Below are 24818 nucleotides of genomic sequence, written 5' to 3' on the forward strand. Positions count from 1 at the left end.
CTGGTTCAAATCAACGAAGAAAATTTCCAGGATGTAGTTCCCAGCTGGCTCAAACCAAAGAGGGAAATTCCAGAGTGCGGTGCAAGGGTGCGCACCCCGACAGGGTGACGATTTCACCCTCGCGCCAACTAATGAGCTTACGCAGAACTGATTTGCGAACATTTAACGACAATTAACTCGTCGCGTAACGCGGGCGGCGTGACACGTGCAACCTCGCATGCTTATCGGGCGTCTAGCCGTTGTCGCTTCCGTTTACGGCTCCCGCGCTCAATTAACGCAAAAGCACATTAGCTGCTTGCACGTCGTGCTTGCCATCATCAAAGCTGGCCCTCGAGAGCGCGCGTCATAAAGGCGCGCTTTCAGCAAGGACGTCGCATGTGTCGACCGTATAGAACGACACATACGAAACACTTGGTGGGTTCACCTTTCATGCGCAGCATATAGTTTTTTCTGTCGCGACGTCAAAGCTTGACGTGACTATATAAGCCACGTCAACCGAAACGCAGACTTAAAAAAAAAGAAAGTCGTCAGAACTTGGTGTCATCATCGGCCACCAAATAAGAACACTCAAGGCTTGTATTCTGTGTAAGACGTCTTACGCAGCCAATCCCGGTTCACCCGTAACACTTGTCGATTTAGGGGCGATGTAGAGTTTTATACGAACACATGTGTGCAAATGTACTACGTATGGCAATTTACGCCGCGACGCCAGTGACAGACGTCGACGCGTAAATACTTTCACAAATGTCGACTATCCAATTGTTGAAGCTAGTCCCCTTCTAGTATACAAGTCAGAAGATTAGTACAGCCCAGAACTTGCGACGAATCGCCGTCCGTGTCGTCTGTAACCACTGTTTCTCCTTTGGAAGTTTATAGAAAGAGAAGATCCTTGCGAAAACTAACAGAAGTGCGAAACTACAGCTTCTAAATGTCAATTACCCTCGCATATGCTAACGAGGTCAATGATTTTTTCTCGGCCACTGCTGGTAGAAGTCAATCCATTCATTTGTTCAGTTGAAACGGCCCCAGTGAACAATAAAACCCCGATGATATGTGCGTATATATACTGAAGACTTTTTTTTTTATGCATCCTGTTCATTAGTTCAAAGACGCTAGATGATAATGGATAATCTGGTCGCAATTCTGTTCTGAGTATTATCGTCTCTATAGGCGCACGCCCCCCGGATAGCATAACCGAGTCGACGGCCGAAATGAAAAAAACGCTTTACAGAAAAAGAACAAAGGTTGACAGATTGATATGAGGGGTTTAACGCCCCCAAAACCACCATATGATGATTATGAGAGACTCCGTAGTGGAGGGCTCCGAAAATTTCGAACCGCCTGGGGTCCTTTGACGTGCACCCAAATCTGAGCACACGGGCCTACAAAATTTCCGCCTCCACCGGAAATGCAGCCACCGCGGTGGGGCAAAAAAGAACAAAGGTTATCTTCGTAAAAATGAACTATATTATACACTGTTACGTGCCAAAAACCACGCTACGATTTTGGGGCGCGCTTTTTGTGCGAGCTCCGAATTAACGATTAATTTCTTCTTCGTGCGGAGTGCAACAACTTGCACTTCACGCATATAGGGACCAGGGGAGGTGAATTGTGATAATGTAAATAACTGGTTATTGTTGAATAAAGTGGCGCCATTTTCTGCAATGCCAGTCTGTAAGCGAAGCACAACTCGACGTCACAGGGAAGACGCGGGAGATTTGAACGTGCGGAGCGGGCGTCCGCAATCCATGCTGTGGCTAAGAGTGTACACAAGGCAAAAAGGAAAGGGAAAAGAAAAATAGAAGGAAGGAAAATAGGGGGAAAAGAACGGCAGGGAAGTTAACCTACCTTTAGACAGCCGGTTTGCTACCGTGCGCATGGGGAAATAGGAGGAAAAGAACGGCAGGCAGGTTAACCAGCCTATAGGCAGCCGGTTTGCTACCCTGCGCATGGGAAGGGGATGGGGGAGATGAAAGATATAGAGCAGAGAGGGAAAAGAGATAAACACAGCCACATTCGGCAGCACACGCGCGCACACTCGGTAAGAAGGAAGAAAGGAAGTCTCGTCCCTCCGATAATATAATGTCCCGAGATAAGCTTCGTCTCTCGAAAAGTGCGTCATGTCGTACGTAGCAAACCGATAGCGCGCGCCTGCAGCGGTCCGTGCCGGAAGCTCGCGCGGCCTACATTCTCCCCCCTCCAACCTTTCGCTTTCTCTCAATCAGCGCGTCCTGCAGAGTGAGTGCTTTGCCGCGCCGAGCAGGGCGCGTTATTTCCGATGTGCGCCGTGTTTCCATTACGGTATAAGAACCGCGTCTGGCGCGCGTAAACAGTCACTTCCCGGCCGCCTGGCAGCGAGCTCGGGCGTCGACATGCGGGACGAGACCTCGCGCGCGCAATCGCCATAGACCCCCCCCCCCCCCCCCCCTGAAGAATGATTGTGGTAGTGGTTAGAAGATGAGAAAAGGCACCTAATTTTTGCAACCTGGTCGGGTGCACGGCGCAGTGCCTGAAGAATGATTGTCGTGCGCGCAACACACACACACACACACACACACACACACACACACACACACACACACACACACACACACACACCACACACACACACACACACACACACACTCTCTCTCTCTCTCTCTCTCTCTCTCTCTCTCTGCAAACAGGCGTTCGCCGGTTTCAAACATTTGTCGATAGCCGTCATGCATCGCCCACAGGGACAACTTGTCTGCGTGTTTTCGGCGTCGCATGCAGAGCGCAGTTCGCTGTGTGTACACACAATCTGAGCAATAGGGAGCTTTGGAATAGCGCACCGCGAGCCCTTGCGGTCGCTGCCACTGCGCATGCGTCGTAACGCGAGTCGCCACTCGCGGCCCGCCCGCAGGAGATCCGTAATAGCGTGCGGCCCGCAAAGCGTTGGTTTCGAGGCAATGGTGTCGCTGCGATTGTGTGTTTGGGTTTGCGGGGGTGGGAAAGGGGGGGCGCTATTCTAAATCTCATATGGCGCCCGCTATGCCTGTTAACGCCATTCTAAAGCTCCCTAATGACAGCTATATCGTCGAGGACTGATGCTGACAGAGGTCCGCCGCTGCAAACAGAAACTGGGCGTATTTCGGCTATAGGGAGTTTCACTTTATTTCGCATCGTAAATACGTTACGTACACGTATTGGCGCAGACGAGCGGACCTTTGCAGAATACGCGATTGCCGGAAACGCTGACCTGCGCCAACGGACCTGCGCAGCGTTTGGCGCAGCGCCGTTGGTGCCGTCATCTGGCGACGCTGATTTGAAACGGAGCGTGTGCGCGGTCACGTTTAGTCCTTTTGTGTTTGGCGTTTTTCAGCTGGAATTTCCACGTCCTTCACTAACAGTTGACGTGGAAGGATCACAAGAAGTGCTTGTGCATAGGTCATAGCGACGGTTGACGCGCGAGTTGTTTATTTGGAGTGTACCGTGTTTGTGCGACAGAGACGAGTCCAACACGCTGATGCCGCGTGTTGTGACGCCGTTAGGTTAGCTAAGAGAATTGAGCGCAAACTTCAGATCAAAGTTTGCACGCGACAAGCGGCCGTTCGTGCAAAGGCGCGAAAAACGCCCAGCGACACGCCGGCATACGAGTGTGACGTGCGAACGGCCACATGTATATTGTCGCTAGGTGAAAATAACAGAATACAGGACGACGGTGCGACCAGAAAAAAACGAGGTCTGTATTAACAGAACAAAAGAGCAGCCGCTTCGACTTCTTCTTCCTCGGAGGAACCGTGAGTGCTGTCCACGCTCATCACTTCATCGTCCTCTGTCTTCTTGCCCGGCCTTTAGCCGTGACAATATCTATAGATCTCTCTGTACGCAACGTCGAAAGCTCGCCAGCTGCGCCCTGCTGAATTCCCGCGGACATGGGCGCGTCGAAAGACAAGCGCCATGTGGCGTGTCGTATAAATGCATTAGTCATGTCTTCCTCGTTACACCCAGTGCGATCCCCGAACGCCCGCGTGGGACCATGCATATATCCACCAACTCATCAAATTAGCGACAAAGTTGAACACTCGTAGTTATAATATACGGCCCTGCAAAAGCTGAAACATTCAGCGGAACGCGAAAACAATAGCAAAACGGTAAAGAGCGCGTTCTGCCACCGCGTTCAACTTGTTTTAAGACCCCTGTTTATGCACCCGCCACGGTGGTCTTCTGGATATGGCTCTTGACTGTGTACTCAGTCTCGAAATTTAATCCCGCCGTTGGCGGCCGCGTTTGAATGGATGCGAAATTCTGTAGGCCCGTGTGCTTAGATTTAGGTGCACGTTAAAGAGCAGCAGATGATCGAGATCATACGGAGCTGTCGTGTACAGCGACCTCAACAATCATATGGTGGTTTTGGGGGACATAATACCCGTACAGGTATTCTTTGTGCATTACTCATTCGAATCGGAGACTTACCCCCGTATTCTAGAACGCCCCTTCACTCAACGCTCCACCTTCACTTGAGAAAGCCGATGGGAGCGCCATCTCTAGGCAGGGAAAGTAACTGCACATCAGTGGCAATTCGCTGCTATTCTTCAGTAGCTCACCGTCATTTTCAGCCGAGCAGTGGCGCAGCGCACAACTCTGTGTGAGTGAAGGGTGAAAGCCGAGGCGAGGAGCGTATGTGAATATGGGGGGGGTTAATATCGGTCCGCGTCAAGCAGTGCATGCAAGGTGTTGGGTGCACGTTTTCAGCAGTTTGCGCACTTCTCGTCGTATACATCCGGAGCGCGCGTATTTGTACGTGTACACTATTCGCACGTGTGTCCGCGACCTTTCGATGTTAGACCGCCCGCCGTGGCGGCCTTAATACTTCGCACACTCTGACGCCACTCCCGCGCGTCAACATTTCGCGCGTTTAGCTTGGCGTGCGCAGAGAGCTGTAGGGGCACTTCCTATTATTACCGCACACTACCTTGAAAGGGCCGAGCGCTTTTCTCTTGCACGGCCGCCCTCCCTAGCGCGCTCCTTTCACGAGCTGTCGGACGCGGCGGCCTTTTTTACCCGCCGCCGCACAAAAGGCGCCGGATGCGCGGCACTTGTCATTCGGCGAGCCCGCGCGATTCTTCACTGTTGCGCTCGTTCGGATCGCAACTTCGGAAAGGCGTTTTCTCATAGACAAACTTTGTTTGTGTGCTTACGTTTCGGCGCAAATGTTCCGCACGAGCTTGCTTATTTCTTCCGACGCACTTTCGTTGCTTCTTTTTATTTCCCCACACTCTTCAAGCTTAGCCGGCTGTAAATAGCAGAAGCTCCCAGCGAGCAGACGACCGAGAAGAATAAGCAGACGTGAAGATGGCGTAAGGACGGTAACAAAGAAAAAAAATGAAGAAAGCCCATCAGCCGCTTTGCGATTGGCGCCAGAAAAGTGCACGTTAACACACACACACACACACACACACACACACACACACACACACACACACACACACACACACACACACACACACACACACACACACACACACACACACACACACACACACACACACACACACACACAAAACATCCGAAAGGTGGGAGTGACAAAGCGTATAGCAGAAGAGCACGGAAAAAAGGGGAGCAGTCTACAACGGAGCATCTAGATTTCTTTTCCGCGTCGCCTGCTTCAACTGAACACTTCCACCCCCGTCGCCTATTCATTCGGTCTTTCTCATACCACAGATGACGCCCGAATTCTCGGCCCATCAACCCCGTATACTTGTAGAGCAACAAAAAGTGCACGCCATCGTCCGCCACCAACGAACAAAGCGACCCGATCGTATGCAACGCGTACTCCAAATTTCGTTCGAGCCCCCAACAAAAGACGTGGCCGTCGTACAAAAGTTCCGCATTGTCGGAACGAATGCGTATACGCGCGCGCTGTAGGGCTTCGCACTTTTGCGATGCCACGTTATCCGTCCCACCCTCTGCACCGCGCTTGCGTCAATCGAGCCGCGAAACATTGCCCCGACTCGTCGCATTTGTTCATAAAAAAAAAGTGAATTAACCCACTCGGAATCGCCGTCACGTATGCAAGCCGCGACCCTTTGCGGAAGTCAATGAAAAGCAACGTGAGTATACGGGAGACGCGGACACATCACGTATAAAAGCCGAACGCGTACAACAGCTGTCGCGTACAAAAGGACATGCAGGCTGATGGGCAAGTTGGTGTGACATCGTTCGTGCACTGCAGTAGCGGCGCAATTAAGGAGAGACGGACGACAGAACGGCACGCTACATATCCATTTATGCTGCCGTCCGATGTATTTTATTGCTCTGCAGTGTACATTATGCACGAGGTCGCTACAACGCCCGTCGTCGGTCCCGTCAGCATGCGCTCGCCGTCCGTCACACAAACCGCAGTGTTGCTTGCAGTTAGCTTATAACTGACCGCGACTCGCGCTTCCGTCATATCTAGTGTGCGCACACAGGGGCGGGAGGCAAGGCAGGGCGCGGCAAGTTGGACGTTATCTCCAACGACCCTTCAGCAGCAGGAATCACTCAGCGCCACGAGGGAAATGGAAATGGGTTTCGTGGGGAAAAGGGGAGCTCGAAAGGCCGGGAAGGAGGGGCTAGGTGCTTGGGTAATGTTGGCACCATAGCGTATATGCATAGTACAGAAACACTAGCCATAGCAACGGCTGATGTGAACGCACGCCACGATGGTCGTGCAGGCTGGTAGGGGACCAAGACAATTCGCTTGCCGCGTCAACTGAAAAACACCGGGACCGACCTGTGAGATGCGATCACATTGAAATAGTTGGGAGTGATGACGGTGCTATATTGGTCTGGAACCTGCAGTTTACGCTACGTCATGTAGAGCATGCGTTGTAATGAGAGCACAGCGACTTTAAAAATGACATAATAATGAGCGCGGGGCTTAGAACTTGTAAACGTCTTGTGCAGTTTTGCCGGAGACTACAGTGGCACAAAATCACCCCCTCGGATTCCAGAGGTATAATTGATCAATCGCGAGAATCTGTAATTTGTTGTACATCGTGTAGTCGTAAGCAATAATTGCAGGCAGCGTCAGCGAACAAATGTAGCAGAGTTTTGATATAATAAAAATTCTTTATAGCCCGAGATTCAATTTAATGCTACGAAGGGCTGTAGCGAATGGTAAAACCACTCCTGGTACACACCTAATAGGCTCCCCAAAATGATGTGGAAAAACCTATGGCTTTTTTTTTTTTTTTTACAGCGAAAGCTGTTATGAGATCACAACTCGGGTCACGCGAAGTTGCCCGCCGCCGCCGCCGGTGTCCGTAACCGCATCGCGCGAAATTATAAAAAAATAAAAACCGAGCATCAAAAACACAGTGGGGCTCGAAACCCGGGTGAGCTGGGTACCAGCCCAGTATTCTACCATTGAGCCACGCCAGTGCTTGGGACTTTTGGCAAACTTGCCTTAGGCAGGCTTGATGTCGGCAAAGCAATCGCGTTAATACGACTTATAAAGCGTTTTAAAACAGCGAAAGAACAACCAGTCGTCGCACAATGCGAATAGCGTAACGAGTTGGCCGTCCAGTGCTCCAACCCATTACAAAAGCTTGTTCTTGTTCCCCTATTAACTGAGGCGCATACCCACCTCAGCCGTAATTCCTCATCGTCGTCAGCCACTGCATGAACAATTGGCACACAACTCCGCGCAAGTGTTGTTGTTGTTCACCTATTGATAGCGGCGCATACCCACTATGGGGGATCGGCCAAGAATCGAGTGGTTTTAAAAATAACTGTTTAGATTTGGAATAATGGAGGTATAACAGAAAGATTACCGATAGCCTAGGAAAATGTGCTGCTTAATGTAATGCATACAAATATTTACATAGACGAATTTATTCTTAGAATAGAGCAATAATCTGATTTTTATACTTATATAATTTTGTGGAGATGTTAGGATAATGAAAGAGGTTAATTAGTCAACGTATTAGTTCTTAGCGGATACCACGCTTCTCGGAAGAATGACAAAAATAGCATAGCGAATGCCTGCCTACTACCCAAAAGTTTGTTGTTAATACCCTAGTGGGTATCAAGCAAGTGTACTTGCAGTAGTTGCCCAATGAGTGTTTTGAAAAGGCTCTGAAAGGTCGCTTTACTATATAGCTTTCGCTGTGACTGTGCAGCGCCTTCTGCGCAGGCCTGGCGTTTTTTTATAACAGCGACGCCGTCTAAGCTGGAGGTCGGTGGTGTTGGCAGAAGCTCCGGCGAGCTATATCACTCTAAGAAGTAAAGGAGGGGAGATAAGGGATATCACGTGTCCATCAACATTTAAAGAGAAGGTCACCACGCACATTTCCATTTGAAAACCTGTGTACATTTACCTGTAACCCACCCCTTATGTAATACCCCCTACATGGGGGTCTTTAAGGTATTAAAGTGATGTGATGTGATGTGATCGAGGTTGCTCCTTCGGATGAGTAACTAACCTCCCACACTCATTGCACAATTTTGGGAGTAACTGCGAAGGAGTAACCGCGCTCTCGCGGTTACTTCTCTAAGGAGCAACTGTTATTTCGCGCAAATGAAAAGTAAGGTTTTTGGTTTACTTATCCAGCTTTTCAAAGTACGTGCAGACATTTGATAAGATATACAATTGATGTGCAAGCATCAGATTCAGAAATAACTTTCGGAAAAAATTGCAGCAAACATACGGGATTAGAACTCAGGAGCTTTCAGAGAGCATGCGCGTACACTAACCACACCACGTACACTACGGCACCGACTGAAAGGAAACAGGCTTGTGTAGGCGTCGATGGATCATTTGCACACGGCGCGAACATTCCTGCAGTTACTCGAAAAAACGGGCGCTTTACTCCACAAGGAGGAAAGTGCACCTCCTTGCCGTGCGTGCCGTGTGCAATATTATTTTGCACACATTTCGTATTTTGGAGGAACAAGGAGCCCTTTTCGGGGTAACTGCGCAGTTCCTCGGAGGAAACTTTTTTAGCGTGTATGACGTCACTTCACGTTGCCCAGCAACCACATAGCACATCTGCTCTTCGCTTCGCAAGGCCGGCCCACAGTTATACCAATGCACGCAGAGAAAAGTGAGGGGGACGGTGAAACACAGCATAGTACAGTATAGTACACAGCATAGTACACATCATAGTACACCATAGTACACAGCATAGTACAGTAAACACAGCATTGTACAGTATATTACAGCAAGAGTTGGAAAAGAAAGTTTCAGTGAGGAGCATAGAATCAAGGAAAAGAGGGAGAAAGGCCACCGGCTCCGCCGTGTTCTCCAGTCGTCGCACCATTATGCGTATACTGATTCGAAATCACGCGGCCGATTAGTGACTTTTTGTGTGCGACACCACGAAAGGCGATGTATGTTCTCAGTTTCCTGTGCACGAAATAAATGAAAGAGGGACGTCTGCAATACTTTCTCAGTGCTCGCCATCCTTCATCAACTAAACAGATGCGATAAGACACCTTCAAACATCTTTAAACGTCGCGCAGATCTGATGAGGCAACACCGCATGCGACACAGCGCAGCCCGCGGTCATGTTTGTCTTGCATGTTTTGTTGTCTTTTTTTTCCCGACTTTCCGCAAGCATCCACTGCAAGGAAAAACAGCGAGCGTTTTGTTATTCCTGCAGAGGCGCATAACTTAATTTACCGAGTCAGCTTGACTTAATACTCATATTTAACTTGTCCCCTGAGATGGCTAAGCACGTACGCCGCCTTTGCCCCGCCTCTGCTTGTACATGTTTTTATTTAACAACATTTTGTTTATTCTACCATCCAGTCTCGCAAGGCCGCTGGAGCTGACAGCGAAAGTACAATCGAAAAAAAAAAAAAAGCACGCAGATGTCAGGGAATGACAACAACGCATAATGGTAAGGCAGCGCGGTTCACATGCGTCGAATCCTGGCCGACTGAAATGTCAACATGGCCCATATTTTTACTTTTTTTGCGCGCGCGCACAGAACACGGGAACAAGAAAGAGACGGAAGGCTGCCGTTGCGCTTATAGCAACAACCTCAGCTTCTTACTGCGACTTCTCCATTTCCAGTAGCAAAAAAAAAAAAAGAACAAATCTTATTACCGTCGACCGCTTTCTCGCCTATACTAATCTCGCTCACCGGGCTGCGAGGATAATTGATATGCATGCACGTTATCGTTTCCTTGACAGCCAATTTCAGGCACTGCGCCGTGCTCCCGACCGGGTTGCAGAAATTAGGTGCCTTTTCTCATCTTCTAACCACTACCACCACCACAGCCAATTGACAAAAAAAAAATCTCGTTTTTCCATTGTAAACAAAGTATAGAGAGAAGGCATATCCGAATGACCGGAGATGGCTTGTCTTAAAAGGACACAAAGTCAAATAACAATTTACGTCGTAGTGAAAGCTCAATGTATGACAACGTCTAAACCGACAATATTATCAACAGCAGTGACCTACTTGCCGAGAAATTAGGGTAAATGCGCCACGACTAGAGCATTCGCAAAATGATCCCGCTGACGTCAGACATACTGCCCACACAATTGATCAATAGTAATCGAACTGGCTGCAATAAACCTTCCGCACATCAAGATACGTAATAAAAGCCTGCTTGTTCGTTTTTGTTTGATTCATAGAAAAAAGAACCGTCGGGTGGGGAATGGCGCGAGTGGCTCAAGAGTTCAATTTTCGCCTGGTTGAACTGGACAGGTCGCACCATCTAGCGGGGCCCAGTTGAGCCAAGCACGTGTGCCATCGCGGAGGCCATCGCAGGAAATTGTGCCATAGTGCGATGGTCGTTGTTGCCTGTTGTTGCTGCTATGGCTCCCGCTACTTTCGTTCCGCAACTACTGGTTTCGGCACCCGCGCAGTAAAGCCGGGCAACGTTGTGCACAGCAACAGTGACGTGAGACGTTCTGCTTAAGGCGGGTAATTTAAAGTGCGCTAACCCGATGCGGACCACTAAAACGTGACTATTTCAAAATAAGCGTTTCTTTGGCACAAAAGTAGCACTGCGACGTTTCTCGACTGCTTTTTCAACGATCAACGTCGACTTAATAGTTACCTTTAGTGTCCCTTCAAGCTAGAGTCTATGCATAGACCAATTCCATGTTTTTGATTGATATGTGGGGTTTAACGTCCCAAAACCACTATATGATTATGAGAGACGCCGTAGTGGAGGGCTCCGGAAATTTCTCCCCAATTCCATGTTTGTAAACAGCGGTACTGGCACCGTCTACATACTGAGGCGCTTGTAGCTCCACCCAGCCCAACGCTAGCCACCACCGTCTATGATCACGCAACTGGCACAGCAGCTGCGAAGCTACGCGGGATGAGGAGGAGGTAAAGCTTTAGTGAACCAAGGGATTCGGGCACGTACGTCGTCCCAGGGTCCCCGCACGACCCCCAGTATACTAAGCGTTCACGAGTTCATGTAGTTCCATGAAGTGGGCTGCCAGGTCAGTGACGATCTTCTGCTTGGCCGGGTCCGTCGAGCGCAGCAGGTCTCCCATTTTTCTCATGTGGTCAGTGGCTCCGAGCTCCGCGGGGGAGGGTCCGCCGGGAATTCCAAGAGGATGTCGGTAAGGGTAGCGTGGGGGTGGGTGCACTGGGTACAAGACGGGGTGTATGCTCCTGTGTAGATGCGGGAAAGGAAATAGTGGTAGGGAAGACTTCCCTACGCGCTGTGCTCGGTGGCAGTTTGCAGCTTCTGTGCGTTCGAAAGGAACGCTGGAGAAAGTTCTACCTGGACCATTTGTCCAGGCTGTGGAAGCTTGTCCGTAATAGTGAACGGCAGACCTTTTCACTGCAAGCTCCCTGGGCGCCGCCATAGTCCTTTCCAGGCTGTTGTTAACATGCGTGCCCCCCCCCCCCCCCATAAAGATGAATTGTCGAGGCTGTGACGTCGGCTTTTGTGCTCCCGTGCTACAGCACAGAACGGATGGGATCCTCCTCTTCGTTAAACCCACTCAACAACCAAGAGCGATGGGACGATTTCCTTGACGATGAGCATGTCAAGGTCCGCCGGGACATATGATACAGAGACGTCGCTGAATTCATTCCATAGAGACCTCGGGCAAGGAGTTTCTCCCATGCTCTCCTTCCCTCATACCATTAAAATAATATGATAACTTGGGTTGTAAGTTCCAAAACGAAGATATGATTACGCGGGATGCCGTAGTGAAGGGCTCCGGAAACTTGGACCAGCTGGTGTTCTTTAACGTGCGCCTAAATCTTATTCCAGGGGCCTCCAGAGTTTGTAGGCTCCGTCGAAATGCGGTCCACCTGACAGGCATTCGACGCTGCGATCCTTGGTTCAGAAGTCGAGAGCCACAACCAGTAGATTACCGCGGCAGGTTGAAATGCTCTACTCTCTTCTCACCTCGTTCACTGTTGCATTTCCAGCGAACGACGAACGACTCCATGTTCCGTTCGGCATACTGTTGTAACCATGCGCTTTGTGACAGCAATAAGAAACCCTCTGGTTGAAGCCACACGAAACTAATCGACAATGAAAGGAGGTAAAGCTCGAGAGAAATTTACTGTTTACTTGCAGTGACTTTCTATGGAGACCACATAACGAAGAAAAAAAAAGAAAAAGGGCATTAGCGGATCTGAGCTATTTCTTTTCTCTGTATACTTTATATAATAATATAATAATAATAATAATAATAATAATACCTTGTTATGCATACTATATTTATCCTGTGAGTGCCAGGTCGCAGCATGTGGTTGTTGCTGACATTTGCCAACGTACAACGTAACGTGAAAGAAAAAAAGGAACTTCGTGATAAAGAAAACGTGAAATTAATCGTACGAAAATATCAGTGAGACTACAAATGAGTGATAATTGACACGCTGACATTTCGCGCGCAGAGACAATGGAGAGGACGAGTCCTCGTGCCTCGCCTCTCATTTCGATTGATGTGTGGGGTTTAACGTCCCAAAACCACCATATGATTATGAGACGCCGTAGTGGAGGGCTCCGGAAATTTCGACCACCTGGGGTTCTTTAACCTGCACCCAAATCCGAGCACACGGGCCTACAACATTTCCGCCTCCATCGGAAATGCAGCCACCGCAGCCGGGATTTGAACCCGCGACCTGCGGGTCAGCAGCCGAGTACCTTAGCCACTAGACCACCGCGGCGGGGCTCGCCTCTCATTTCCTCTCGCGCGAAATAACAGCGCTGCAATCGGAAATGACCAGAAGTAAAGCTGGCGGAAACTTTCCCAAACGGTCGTCGCAATCATTGCGCGTGGACCGAAATGTGTCGGCGGTTTGCCGACGTCCCACAGTACAGCGACAACAAAGTGTGATCAAACATCGTCATATAGTGTATGGCGCGAAGACACAAATACAAAAACGCAGATGGACAACGCAGACGCTTGCGTTGCATCTATATGTGTCTTTGTATTTGTGTCCTTGCGCTATCACTATGTCGATCAACAAACACACAAACTAGTCCCAACAACACGTCCTGCAAATCATGATGAAGTTGTTCGTCACCGAGATACACCCTACAGCGAAGTACAGCTGCCCTTTCTCTTGAGGTGTATTTTTTCCCGCCGAAACCTCCAACTGCCAATGAGAAACTTGACAAACGGACGGATTAAGTGAGAGGGAAACGAGAGAGAGGGGCAGAGAGAACAGTGACGCGGGACTCCGACTCCGTAGATAATAACGGCGCGTTCCGTTGGATCGATGTTCTCGCAGAGAAGGCGCGAGCGGCCAATAGACCATCAGAGGGCACATCATGAACAGCGCGAAGGCCGCAACCTGGGCGCCTCGTACGAACCGCAACAATGCCTCCACACGCCGCGCTTTATTGCGTGCGTGCGTGTGCGTCTGTGCATGTGCCTGTCTGTGTTTTTCTTTCTCTTTCTTTTTGCGTGCGTGCGTTTTTCTTTCTCTTTTTTTTTTCTTGTCTACTGACAGTCCGCCATTTCTCTCCGATATCATCCCCAGTCCCGGTCTCCCTTCTTACGAAGATACCCGAGACGGTCGCTGTTCCGAAGACCAGATGACGCCTTGCGGCGTCGCGCAGTTAACCAGATGTCCCAACACACCGCACCCAGGAACGCGCTTACATAACGTTCTAGCCATGGCTTCCCGTGAGTAACCTCTGGATCCCACGGCGAGAACACCTCCGATCACTACGGAGCTACAGAGCGATTTGTATACAACCATGCTTAATCGATGAGTCGCTGCCCGATTTTTTTCCCATTATTTAAGCCTCTGATCAATAATTTTGTAGGCGCGAGCAAGAAGTGGAAGTTCGGGCCAGTTGGTGTTGTACAAGGACGTGAGCGCAAAGCGGGCGAGACCATCGTTTGTCTGCCTTCGTTCACTTCGTCCGTTTCACTCTCTCTCTCTCTCTCTCTCTCTCTCTCTCTCACACACACACACACGCACGTACACACACACACACACACACACACACACACACACACACACACACACACACACACACACACACTATTGGTAAGCATTCTAAAAGACAGGTAGTGCAAACAAACGCGGATACAAGAGAGAAATGGAGACACCACAATACCTCTCCCACTGTGGTGTCTCGACGGCAGTTTTGCGTGCGTGTCTGCAAGCCGAGTCTTATTATGAGTACGTAGCGACTATAGCTCAACTCTCTTATTCCAATCATTTGAGTTTGTGTCAAACCATCTGCTACCACGAGTGTCACTTGCAGACCCGTTCAGAGAAAAAAAAAACAAGCACATAACATGGAGCAATATCTTTATATTTCATAGTTATTATTTTTTTAGTCTCACAGTACAATCAGATTTCATTGGTGAGCGGTGTCCCACCACTAAAGGGGTGCAACCGAATCGTCATCAACCTATTCGGGTCGTCACCCTCGTTGGTACCACGAATACTGCCACGGTTGTCACGGGCCGGAAACACGCCGACAGTTTCGCTGGATAACCGTTCACAAAGTTGGGCAAGCTTCTTTTTGATTACCGTAAAATGCCGCGCAAGCGCCCACCTCCCTTTTTCGGGAGATTTGGAATAAGCGTCCACCTGCTCACCTCCCGCCATTTTTATTACTTGGTTCACTCTTTCTATTCGCCTGACGAGGGCACATAAAAACAGTGGCCACGTGTGCATTCAATGAAGCAATTCATAAGGTGCACGGATGCGCATTCTTTATTCCTAGAGGCTCTTACGCCGCCATCTTGAATTTCGATCTGCGACCGAGCACGGGCCACCCCACCAAATCTGATCGGATTCACCTTGACAGTGGCTCCGGGTTTTATAAGCTTCCTTGATTGGATTCCTGAGCTCATATGCGGTGTTTCGCGAAATTGCGAAAAGAGACAATAGGCTGAAGATGCCAACAGTGCCAAGTGAACGCGGGACAAGGAAAACAAATCGGGGTGCATCGGATTACAGATGCTGCGGATTCCGTCCCGTTGGTGGTCCATGTCCGGTTCATTTAGAGCGTTAATGTGTCACTCTACTCCCGGTATACCCAGATGGACCAGCTCTTAGCCAGAACGTCTCGCAACGACCTGGACGTATGCTGCGAAGAACCAAGGCACCCAGGAACCGAGGTCTCGTACAGTTGAGAGCAACATGAGATGGAACACCGTCTTCATTGAATTGTGCCGGCGTGAATGTGACGTGTCAGCGATACTCTTCATGCTTGAGCTTTTTGAGTTGGAAACAGTTTTGCGCTTGCCAACTGCGTTAAGGCGCTATGACGTTTTATACATACATACATACATACATACATACATACATACATACATACATACATACATACATACATACATACATACATACATGTCAATTCCACAGGGGGCCTCGCCGCGGTGGTCTGGTGGCTAAAGTGCTGACCCGCAGGTCGCGGGATCAAATCACGGCTGCATTTCCGCCTCCATCGGAAATGCCGTAGGCCCGTGTGCTCAGATTTGGGTGCACGTTAAAGAACCCCAGGTGGTCAAAATTTCCGGAGCCCTCCACTACGGCGTTTCTTATAATCATATGATGGTTTTGGGACGTTAAAACCCACACATCAATTTCACAGGGGGACCAAGTGAGACAGGTTTAGTAAAGGTCAAACGAGCAAAAAACGTACAAACAAAAGTTTTAACGTCGTATTAAAATTGCGAGACTGTATCAATTCTCGTTCTTGGAAAAGCGGCAAAGGATGGAGGAGGAGGAAGGACATAATAAGCGGAAGGACAGGGAGGTTAGCCAGTTCTTAGACCGGCTGGCTACCCTTGATGATTGATTGATATGTGGGGTTTAACGTCCCAAAACCACGTTATGATATTGAGAGACGCCGTAGTGGAGGGCTCCGGAAATTCAGACCACCTGGGGTTCTTTAACGTGCACCCAAATTTGAGCACACGGGCCTACAGCGTTTCCGCATCCATCGGAAATGCAGCCGCCGCAGCCGGGATTCGATCTCGCGACCTGCGGTACAGCAGCCGAGTACCTTAGCCACTATAGACCACCGAGGCGGGGCCCGGCTGGCTACTTTGTGCTGGGGAAAGGGGCAAGGGGAATAAAAGACGATAGAAAAGAGACGTTAGAGAGAGAGAGATGACAAAAGATAGCAAAACAGGAAAATCATAATTAAAGAAAATACTTCACTAAAGTCTGTCTCTAAGGGCAGTTGTCCGCAAAAAAACGTAATAGAGCTTTCAAAGCTTTCTGGGCTGAGGATGGACAAGGCCGATGATCCTGAATCATTTGTTCCGACAAAGGCCGATCACCTAGTTCATCTAGAGCTTCAGTAAGTTCTTGTCTTTGCGCGTTGAAATGGGTACACTTGCACAGAAGATGGGCGATTGTTCCTTCGCAGCTTAAGGCCACGCCAAGCCACGGGTGGCACAGAAGAGTCTCCTCGGCTCGAGATATTCCCGAGAGAACACGAAGCTTGAGATCGGGATCCAAGTCATGTATAGGCGAGCGTTTGCGAATTCCGTCGAGTTCCACTGTACCAGTGTGAGGTGACGTGCAAGCGAACGAAGCCTCGTATCTGCGTCGGTTCTTGGAGAACGGGATGGCTCTGTATTGCGTACCATCGTGTGCAGATCTAGCGGCCCCATCTGCGCGGTCGTTGCCATAGATACCGCCATGACCTGATATCCACTGATGCGCTATGCTGTGCTGTCTCTCGATTGCTTTATGGTGAACAAGCCTTATATCGGCTACTAACTGTTCGTTAGGTTCGTGACAAAAGGGTGACATGAGACATTGAGACATGAGGCCTTAGAGTCCGAGAAGATGGCCCAAGCTTCCGAAGGTTCTTCAACTATAAACTCCAGAGCTGCACGTATGGCGGCGAGTTGTGCAGATGTCGATGACGTCAAATGCGATGTCTTGAAAATTGTGATGGACTTCGCGGGAATAACCACCGCCCCTGCTGAGCCTACTGAAGAAACAGAGCCATCCGTGGAAATGTGAAGGCGTCCGTTGTGCTTCTCGTGCAGGAAGAATAGTGTGGCCTGTATCAGGGGTAGATTCGACGACTGCTTCTTCATTTGGATGCCAGGAACGGTAAAAAGAGCTTTGAGTGGGTGTAGGAACCACAATGGCAACGGCGACAGGATGGACAACTGGTAATGGGAAAACCGAGCATTTGAAAGCATCTCCGTGAAATATAAGAGGGGCATGGGTACGAGAGTGTTTCTTGCAGGTAGTTCTAGCTGCGGACTGCTTTGTGTAACGGTTAGTAATCTAGCCTCCCCAAGTAATTACGCAGGCGAATCTGTTCGATTAAATTTGTTGAAAATGACCCTAAATGTTTCCTTTGAACAGTTTTAGGAGCGAAGCTCCTTAAGGCGTGGGCTGCGCGTCCCCTGTATGTAGCCACCTCTCGTTCAGTTCTAAGTATTACGCTAGCCACCGCCCGATCTAAAGGGTACAGCCATATCCATCCGTCCATCCGTCCGTCCGTCCGTCCATCTATCCATCTATCGTCCGTCCGTCCGTCCGTCCAAAAGATGCAAGATGTTATAAACTAGACGGCGGTACGTGTAGTTGGTTATGAAAGATGCGAGGTGTTATAAAATAGGAATGATGCCACATATGGCACGTGTCATCGTTCGATATAGTGCGGCGACGTACGCTAGGGGGAGCGTTGCAATAAAATCGAGTGGGCAAAATGTACGGAGGATTCATGGTTTACCAGGTTTACCTCCGGAGCTTCGCCCACTCATCATCATTCACTTCGTGGATATGGCGGCATTTTTTTTAGGAGGCAGGTTGGGGGGGGGGGGGGAAGTTCCAGATCCGATAAATGTATGATAGGCCAGTGTAACTTCAGTTGTCTCACTATAATATTGATTACGACTGTATGCGTGACAGACTAGCGTTAATTGTGCAATCGGTTCAAAGCAACAACTGCTGACGAAAGCGCAGACATATCGCGGGCGCCAAGTAGATTAATGCGACCTGATTAAGGCGAGAGAATACTTAATTTCCGATAGATAGATGCCTTCGGGCTGCGCCCTGAGGAGTTTTACAGAAGCTGAAATAGCGGGAGACCTTAAACGAAGCAGATTCTTCCAGGATCCGGTCGTACCGTAAATACCAGGCACGAGCCGTCGACATCATTGAGGCTTGGAAGAGCGCCAGTCGCGAAGGTATATGAGGGAAACCAAAGCATATAGCGCTGTGATAAACTGATAACCTCTACCTTCTGTGTGCATGTAGAAGCTGCCATCGCAATAAATGACCTCCGAGACGAACGAATAGCAGACATCTCCCGTGTGTTTTTCTTTACCATTATTAGTTCGCCTTCGCCGGAAACCCTCACTGCAGGAAACGCCCCGCCGTGGTGGTCTAGTGGCTAAGGTACTCGGCTGCTGACCCGCAGGGCGCGGGTTCGAATCCCGGCTGCGGCGGCTGCATTTCCGATGGAGGCGGAAATGATGTAGGCCCGTGTGCTCAGATTTGGGTGCACGTTAAAGAACCCCAGGTGGTCGAAATTTCCGGAGTCCTCCACTACGGCGTCTCTCATAATCATATGGTGGTTTTGGGACGTTAAACCCGACATATCAATCAATCAATCAATCACTGCAGGAAACGACACGAAAATAGAGGGGGAGAACGTTTGCCACGCCCTCACGGGTACCCCTTCGGATCCGCCAGCGGGAGCCTGTGATGAAATGAATTCGGACTCAATGCATTGCAGCGGAGGCATCTAACAGACGTCTTCTGTATACGACACGTACAAGGGAGCAGAGGACTACAGCTACGTCACTTGCAAGCGGTTGTATAATCGGTAAGTATATAGCCTAAAACAAACGGGCCACTGCACTGGAAGAACATTTCTAAGCATTATAATGTCTTCATCAACAGTGCAGATTAATATTTAAGCACAAATATCGATAAAATAGGCGCGAAATCGGGCAGTCGCATTTTATTATTTAGCTACTGAGTACTTAAGCGGACGCGCTGGTAGTTGAGAGATTCATCGAGATTTCTTATTTTTATTATTACTATTTTTTGCCATTTTCGTTTCCAAGTCTCATGAGTGGATGACTAAGCGAATACTCCATTCAAACCATTCGAAGATTTCATTACGCACCCTGTGATGAATTTACACGTTTTTTTTCTTTTGCAAACAAACAAAACAATTCCTACTCCTTATACTCAAAAGCACGACAGCCGGCACAATAGAGCTATTAAATAAAAAAAAACGGCAATAAAAGCTCGTACTCCTTCAGAAATGAATATGAAAATAACAGGCTCCAGATACACTTGTCGCCTTCTCAACACTTCCAGTAAGGTTTCGTTGCAGCTATAACCTGGCGCGTCCGACAATCAATCAATCAATCAATCATCGTTGCAGCTATAACCTGGTGCGTCCGGCAATCAATCAATCACTCATAATTTTGTATTCGTTCATTAACACAAACGAACGCCTTGAAAACTATTTTTGTCGCATACTCATGACAGCGAGGACAAAACGCAGTATGCGCGTAAAAGTAAAAAAAAAAGCCATGTTTGAGTACAAAGCATACATGACAGATCCATAAATACTATTCTCTAAAGTATACTGCAGCGAGGTAATTCTGTAAAGCTGAAGTTTTAAAGGACTACCAGACCAACTTGGTTTCCTTTTAACGAACGTGTTTCATTAAGGAAACCGTCCAGTCGCGTCACCAGACGTACGATGAGGAGTCCAAGTGGCGCTCGAGGAGGGTCCGTGTTCAAGAGACACCAGAAGGTGCGCCATTTTCTCCGCGAGCACGGCGGTTGGAACGGCTGCTAATGGTGCGGTGGGACTGTCTCGCTCGCGATTATATCCCGCGGCAGATGTACTTTCCGGCGCTCCCAGACGGCTTCTTTCTCGTGGAAATGGACTATCGCTATACGCAAAACAAATAGTTGCACCCGGCGTTGGAGGGTTGTTTCTCGGCCAACAATCGTCATCTGTCTATAGCGAGCCTTTCTTTTTTTTTTTTTTTTTTTTAAAGCGGCGTGCACATCGTGCTTCGAGGTTTCGCGAATATCGGGATTGGGTCAGCGTGGTCGACGCAGCGGTCTTCTTAGGAAGGCCGAGACAATTAAACTCGGCGATTGTAAACACACCTACAAGGGGATTGGAGGGGCAAGACGGAGGGCAAAAGGGGCGGCCAGACAATTACCGGCGCTGACTGACGACCGCACATCGTGAAAATGCTTCGATGCCGAGGCTGTCGCAAGGCGAAGCGCTTTCCGTGGTCTTTAATAATATACTTTAGCCGCGATAGTTCTTAGCGAAATCTATAACCACAGCTATCGTAAAGTTGTGTCATGCCCTTTCGGTCATGCGCGGTGGTGTATAATATACAGTAAACGAAACGCAGCTTTTCGCACACTGATTACCTGCACCGACAATCGCATCTCAGAATTTTAGTCGGACACTTTCTTTTTCCTTGTATATCTATTTTATTAATAGCGTCACCAACACAAACACTCTTGATGTGCGCCGTATGATTGGACTGTTGTGGCGTATACGAACACTTGGCGCGCAACATGTTCCATCGGCGTAGCCTACGAAAAGTTGGTCAGGGCTGAATGCCGTATATAATAGCGGAGGTTCAAGGCCGCTTTTTGCCACTGTCGCCGGCGTTTCACTGTAATTTCTCGCCAAAGTTAAGAAGAGTTCCAAGGTGCGTCGCTGTTACACGTTCCCTTGAACAAGGTACCTAATTACGTGTAAGTGACAGCACAAAAAAAATTATTTATTAACAATACGAGTTACCGAGTAAGACGAGCGATTCATTACAGAACCGTCAAGAAATATAATTCAGATGAACGAATTAAACCGAACTGATTATGTAGAAGTCTGCATCAGTGATCTCTCTCATAGCTCTCAAATCCATCTTTCACCGAACAAGTCTTAGACTGGTTAACCTCCCTGTCCTTCCTCTTTCAATCCTCCTCCTCCTCCTTTCACCGAACAAGGAGAGAGTGACCTCAGAGCATATTTCTTTACGATCAAATCGCGCCTACGATCTGAAAGCTGTTTAATAAAAAAACGTGTCCGATTGTTCATAAACGAAAAAAAAATGCTGTGCATAACGATGAGACGCATTCTGAAAAGTGTGGCGCTTGTAAACACGGAACTACAGGAAGCCGCGCGGACACACAGACGGAAGCGCTTCCGTCTGTCTACCTTGCTTCAGTTCATGTTCACTATAGCGCTACACTTTACGTCCAAGATACAACACTCCTAAAATAAGAGACACAATGAAATCAGTGGGCGTAAGAGAATAAACAGTGGTAACTGACATCGCAGTAAACATTAAAAGGGAGCAGGCCACGTAATGCGGACACAAAGGGTGGTCTGTTAGTGTGACAGCTCGGGTATACCAAGGGACGAAATCAGGATGCCATAAAATGCAATCACCTCGCGCCAAGGCATGGGCGATTGGAGGTCGTTGGCAGAGGTCTTCGTCGTGCACTAGTCCTTATGATGACATTCACGCATGAACAAAAATGCAGTTTCGCTTTCGTGCATATAAATGGCGCGAAACGCCAGTGATAAGAGTGCCCCCCCCCCCCCCCCCCCCCGCGGCGGCCTCCACGGATGAATGTTTTCCTTTTCACACTATCTCAAACATATAGTGACCCGCCTTGAGAACGCTACTAGAATTCTAGTAACGATGCCGCCTCGACACCTGAGCGCGCATTGGCGGAACGCGCAGAATCTTGGCAGTCCACGACTGTTTTCATTCCTAGTTCGTAGCACGTGCAGCAATATCGGTTCAAGGATACCCGTGACGTCAGAGAGGCAGAACGCGATCCGAAACACAACATGCGCGACGGCGCACAAAGAGCGGCCGAACGTGAAACAATCTCGCCGAGCTCGAATAAGGAGGTGAACTTAATAATAACAAATAAATGGTACAGCGAAATGCGAACAGGAAATTTTTTTTTTCTTGTTCTACAGCTTCGAATTCGTTACTACAGAGACATTCCAACAAGGGTGTTCTAACAAATGTCATCCAATTTCCCGTTCGCAGTCCGCGGGCAAAAAAGAAAGGGAAAATCGCTCGGATGCTGGAGATAAGTTTTTCGGCGTTAATGGTGACTGAACTCTTTTTTTTTTTTTCGATCAATCGAGCTCCGTTCCTCACTTCTGTTACAGAGCATTAGGAACTTTTACTTTATTTTCTGCTCGGAGTTGCTAAATCACATCACAGTAATCATTCCAAGACTAGCCCCCAGCTTTGGAGTGTCGCGCGAGAAAATCCAATAAGCCACTGTAATCAGTCAAGAAGAGACAATAGTACTTTTCTTCCATTGAAAAGAAAGTACTATAGCTGCGCCTAGTTGGGTAATTTTTGCACGAAACTGAGCGTGCCTTCGACGAACGAGCAACTACAACGGTGAATCCACTTCGTGATTGGTCACGTTCGTGAAGCTCGACAATTATATTTGTGCGGCACAACTTTTTAGAGCGTCCCGCGCATTTTTTTTTCATTATTTATGCAGTGGCTAGTCAAAAACTGCTCGTTCGCATTTATTCATTAATGAAAGCCCACAATAGTGTTTAGTTATCTTACCGGAGTGGACTTACGCAATATGGACGACCATCGAGTAATCAGCAATGCATCAAGTATTTTTTTTTTCTTTTACCAGTGCGGATATGTGTAAAGCGCAACTTGAGAGTTTATAAAAGCAGTTGGCGAAGGACGAATCGGTTCGGAAAGAGCAGCAGGCAGACAGTTTTAAAGTGACGCTTCTTGCCAGTGAGAACAAAACGTTTCTCCGCAATGCAGGCAGGCTCTGCGTTTGCCGGGAAAGCCGGCGCCGAGACAAAACAACTGGTGTCATTCGATCGTCCACATCCACGCTAAAGTTCACTTGTCACTGACGCGCAGGACGCATAATGTCTCACGGAAAGGGAACAACAAAATCTGCGCGCTAGCCATATGTCACGGTTTTCTCAAAACTAATTTTCTTCCCACGTCGGGAAATCGTGAAAACGTACCCTAGAGACCTATAGTGAGAAATGATGGAAGAAATCGGGAGTTTACCTTGCCGAGCGTGTCAAGCAATGTTTCTCGTCCATTCATACAACCGGCATTTTGACATGTCTAGCGGCACCAGGCTTCATAGGTTCGGGATATGTGTTCTCAGCTCGCAGGACGTATGGATTGCTTAGTTTCCACGTCCTCCGAAGGCGTCGCAAGGCCCACTGAAGGCTTCTAGCCTACACAAGATGTATCGCTAACGTGTAGCCCCTCGAGGTCTTTGAAAAAGACTAGTGACGCACGCACTCTGCCGCCGTCAAATGGTTCCGGTCCCAAGCCTCACCCCGCAACGCTCGCAAGGAGGAGGGGCATAAATTGCCGGTCTAGCGGCACGTTGTTTGTTGCAGAGGAGTCGAAGGTTACATCCGTTTAAAGCGCCGGCCTTGGAGCCGGCCTACAGCTTGGTCACAGCGCGTTGAAACGAGAAAAAAACAAAGAAAATCGTAGCAAAATCCGCCGCCGCTGTTGCCGGACCGCGGTCTGCTGCTGCTCTCTGCCCGGAGGAAGAAAATAAAAGGAAAATGACGCGCGCGCGCACACACACACACGACTCGCGACCGATGCGCCGTGCAAATCGCGCGCTTGTCTTCGGACCGTCATGCAACAACGACCTGACGGAGCGTGCTGTAGAGTGAGCTGTCGTACCCGAGATCCGCAGGTGGTGACGGATGGCTTCTTCCGAGGCGGGCTCGGCGGCGCAATGGCGGATGCTTGTCAGTCGGGGCGAGGCGTGTTGTGCCGGCTCCTCGGGTGTGGGTGGCCACGGGCGGCGGTCCGCATCAATGCAGCTCACAGGGCCCGTCGCGCACGTTAGCACACTCGCTACGCGGCTCAGGCGGCGTCTCGCCGTTCGCGCATCCGACACTCCCAGCGGCGAAAATCAAGCGCGGACGGGCAGGCGCTCGAACGGACAGGGGGCGCTGCGAGAGGAACACCTCTTTAGTAGAGGGATCGCGAGAGCACGGCTACTCGCCCGAGGCGCCTCTGTTCGCGGCGATTGGTCGCGTCGTGTCGCGTGACCGAGCTCACCTCATTTCGCGCGCAAAAAGCCGCAAGCTGTGCGCGCTTGCCGTTAACAGCCATTAGTTACTAGGTGAAATTGAAGGAATTTAACGCTCCAATAATTACGTTCTTTCAATGATTTCATGACCATTCAGGCATTGAGCAAACGGTAAGAAACGGGAATATTCGGACCCGTGGGGCTTATCTGCGGACTTGTGTGTTTTTTTACGCACATATGAAACGAACACTCGGCGTCATGCTTTAATTTAACAGAAATAATGGCAATAATCGCGATAGATCGAGAAACCCGTTTATCAATTGACATTTTGATACTGTATGAAGACACACAGAATGAGGGCAT

At 49.1% G+C, this 24818-nt stretch overlaps 1 protein-coding gene across 3 annotated transcripts in view; it reads right to left on the reverse strand.

The window, feature by feature from the left end:
* Nucleotides 1–24318, reverse strand: part of krz (beta-arrestin protein kurtz) — a 36448-nt gene extending 12130 nt beyond the window's left edge. Inside the window, exon 1 of one of the 3 annotated variants that reach the window (XM_075895538.1) lies at nucleotides 24101–24318. Coding sequence is in view for 1 of the 3 variants with exons in the window: in XM_037436190.2 (XP_037292087.2) it covers nucleotides 23459–23493 (35 nt within the window). In the remaining 2 variants the exon portion in view is untranslated. Of the gene's footprint in view, nucleotides 1–21825; nucleotides 21867–23458; nucleotides 23613–24100 lie in introns of those variants that run through there. The other 2 variants (XM_037436190.2, XM_075895547.1) reach the window with 2 other exon arrangements.
* Between the last annotated feature and the right edge of the window lie 500 nt (nucleotides 24319–24818).

The sequence above is a fragment of the Rhipicephalus microplus genome, chromosome 1 (assembly GCF_043290135.1).
Source record: "Rhipicephalus microplus isolate Deutch F79 chromosome 1, USDA_Rmic, whole genome shotgun sequence".
In the NCBI taxonomy this organism is placed as follows: Eukaryota; Metazoa; Arthropoda; class Arachnida; order Ixodida; family Ixodidae; genus Rhipicephalus; species Rhipicephalus microplus.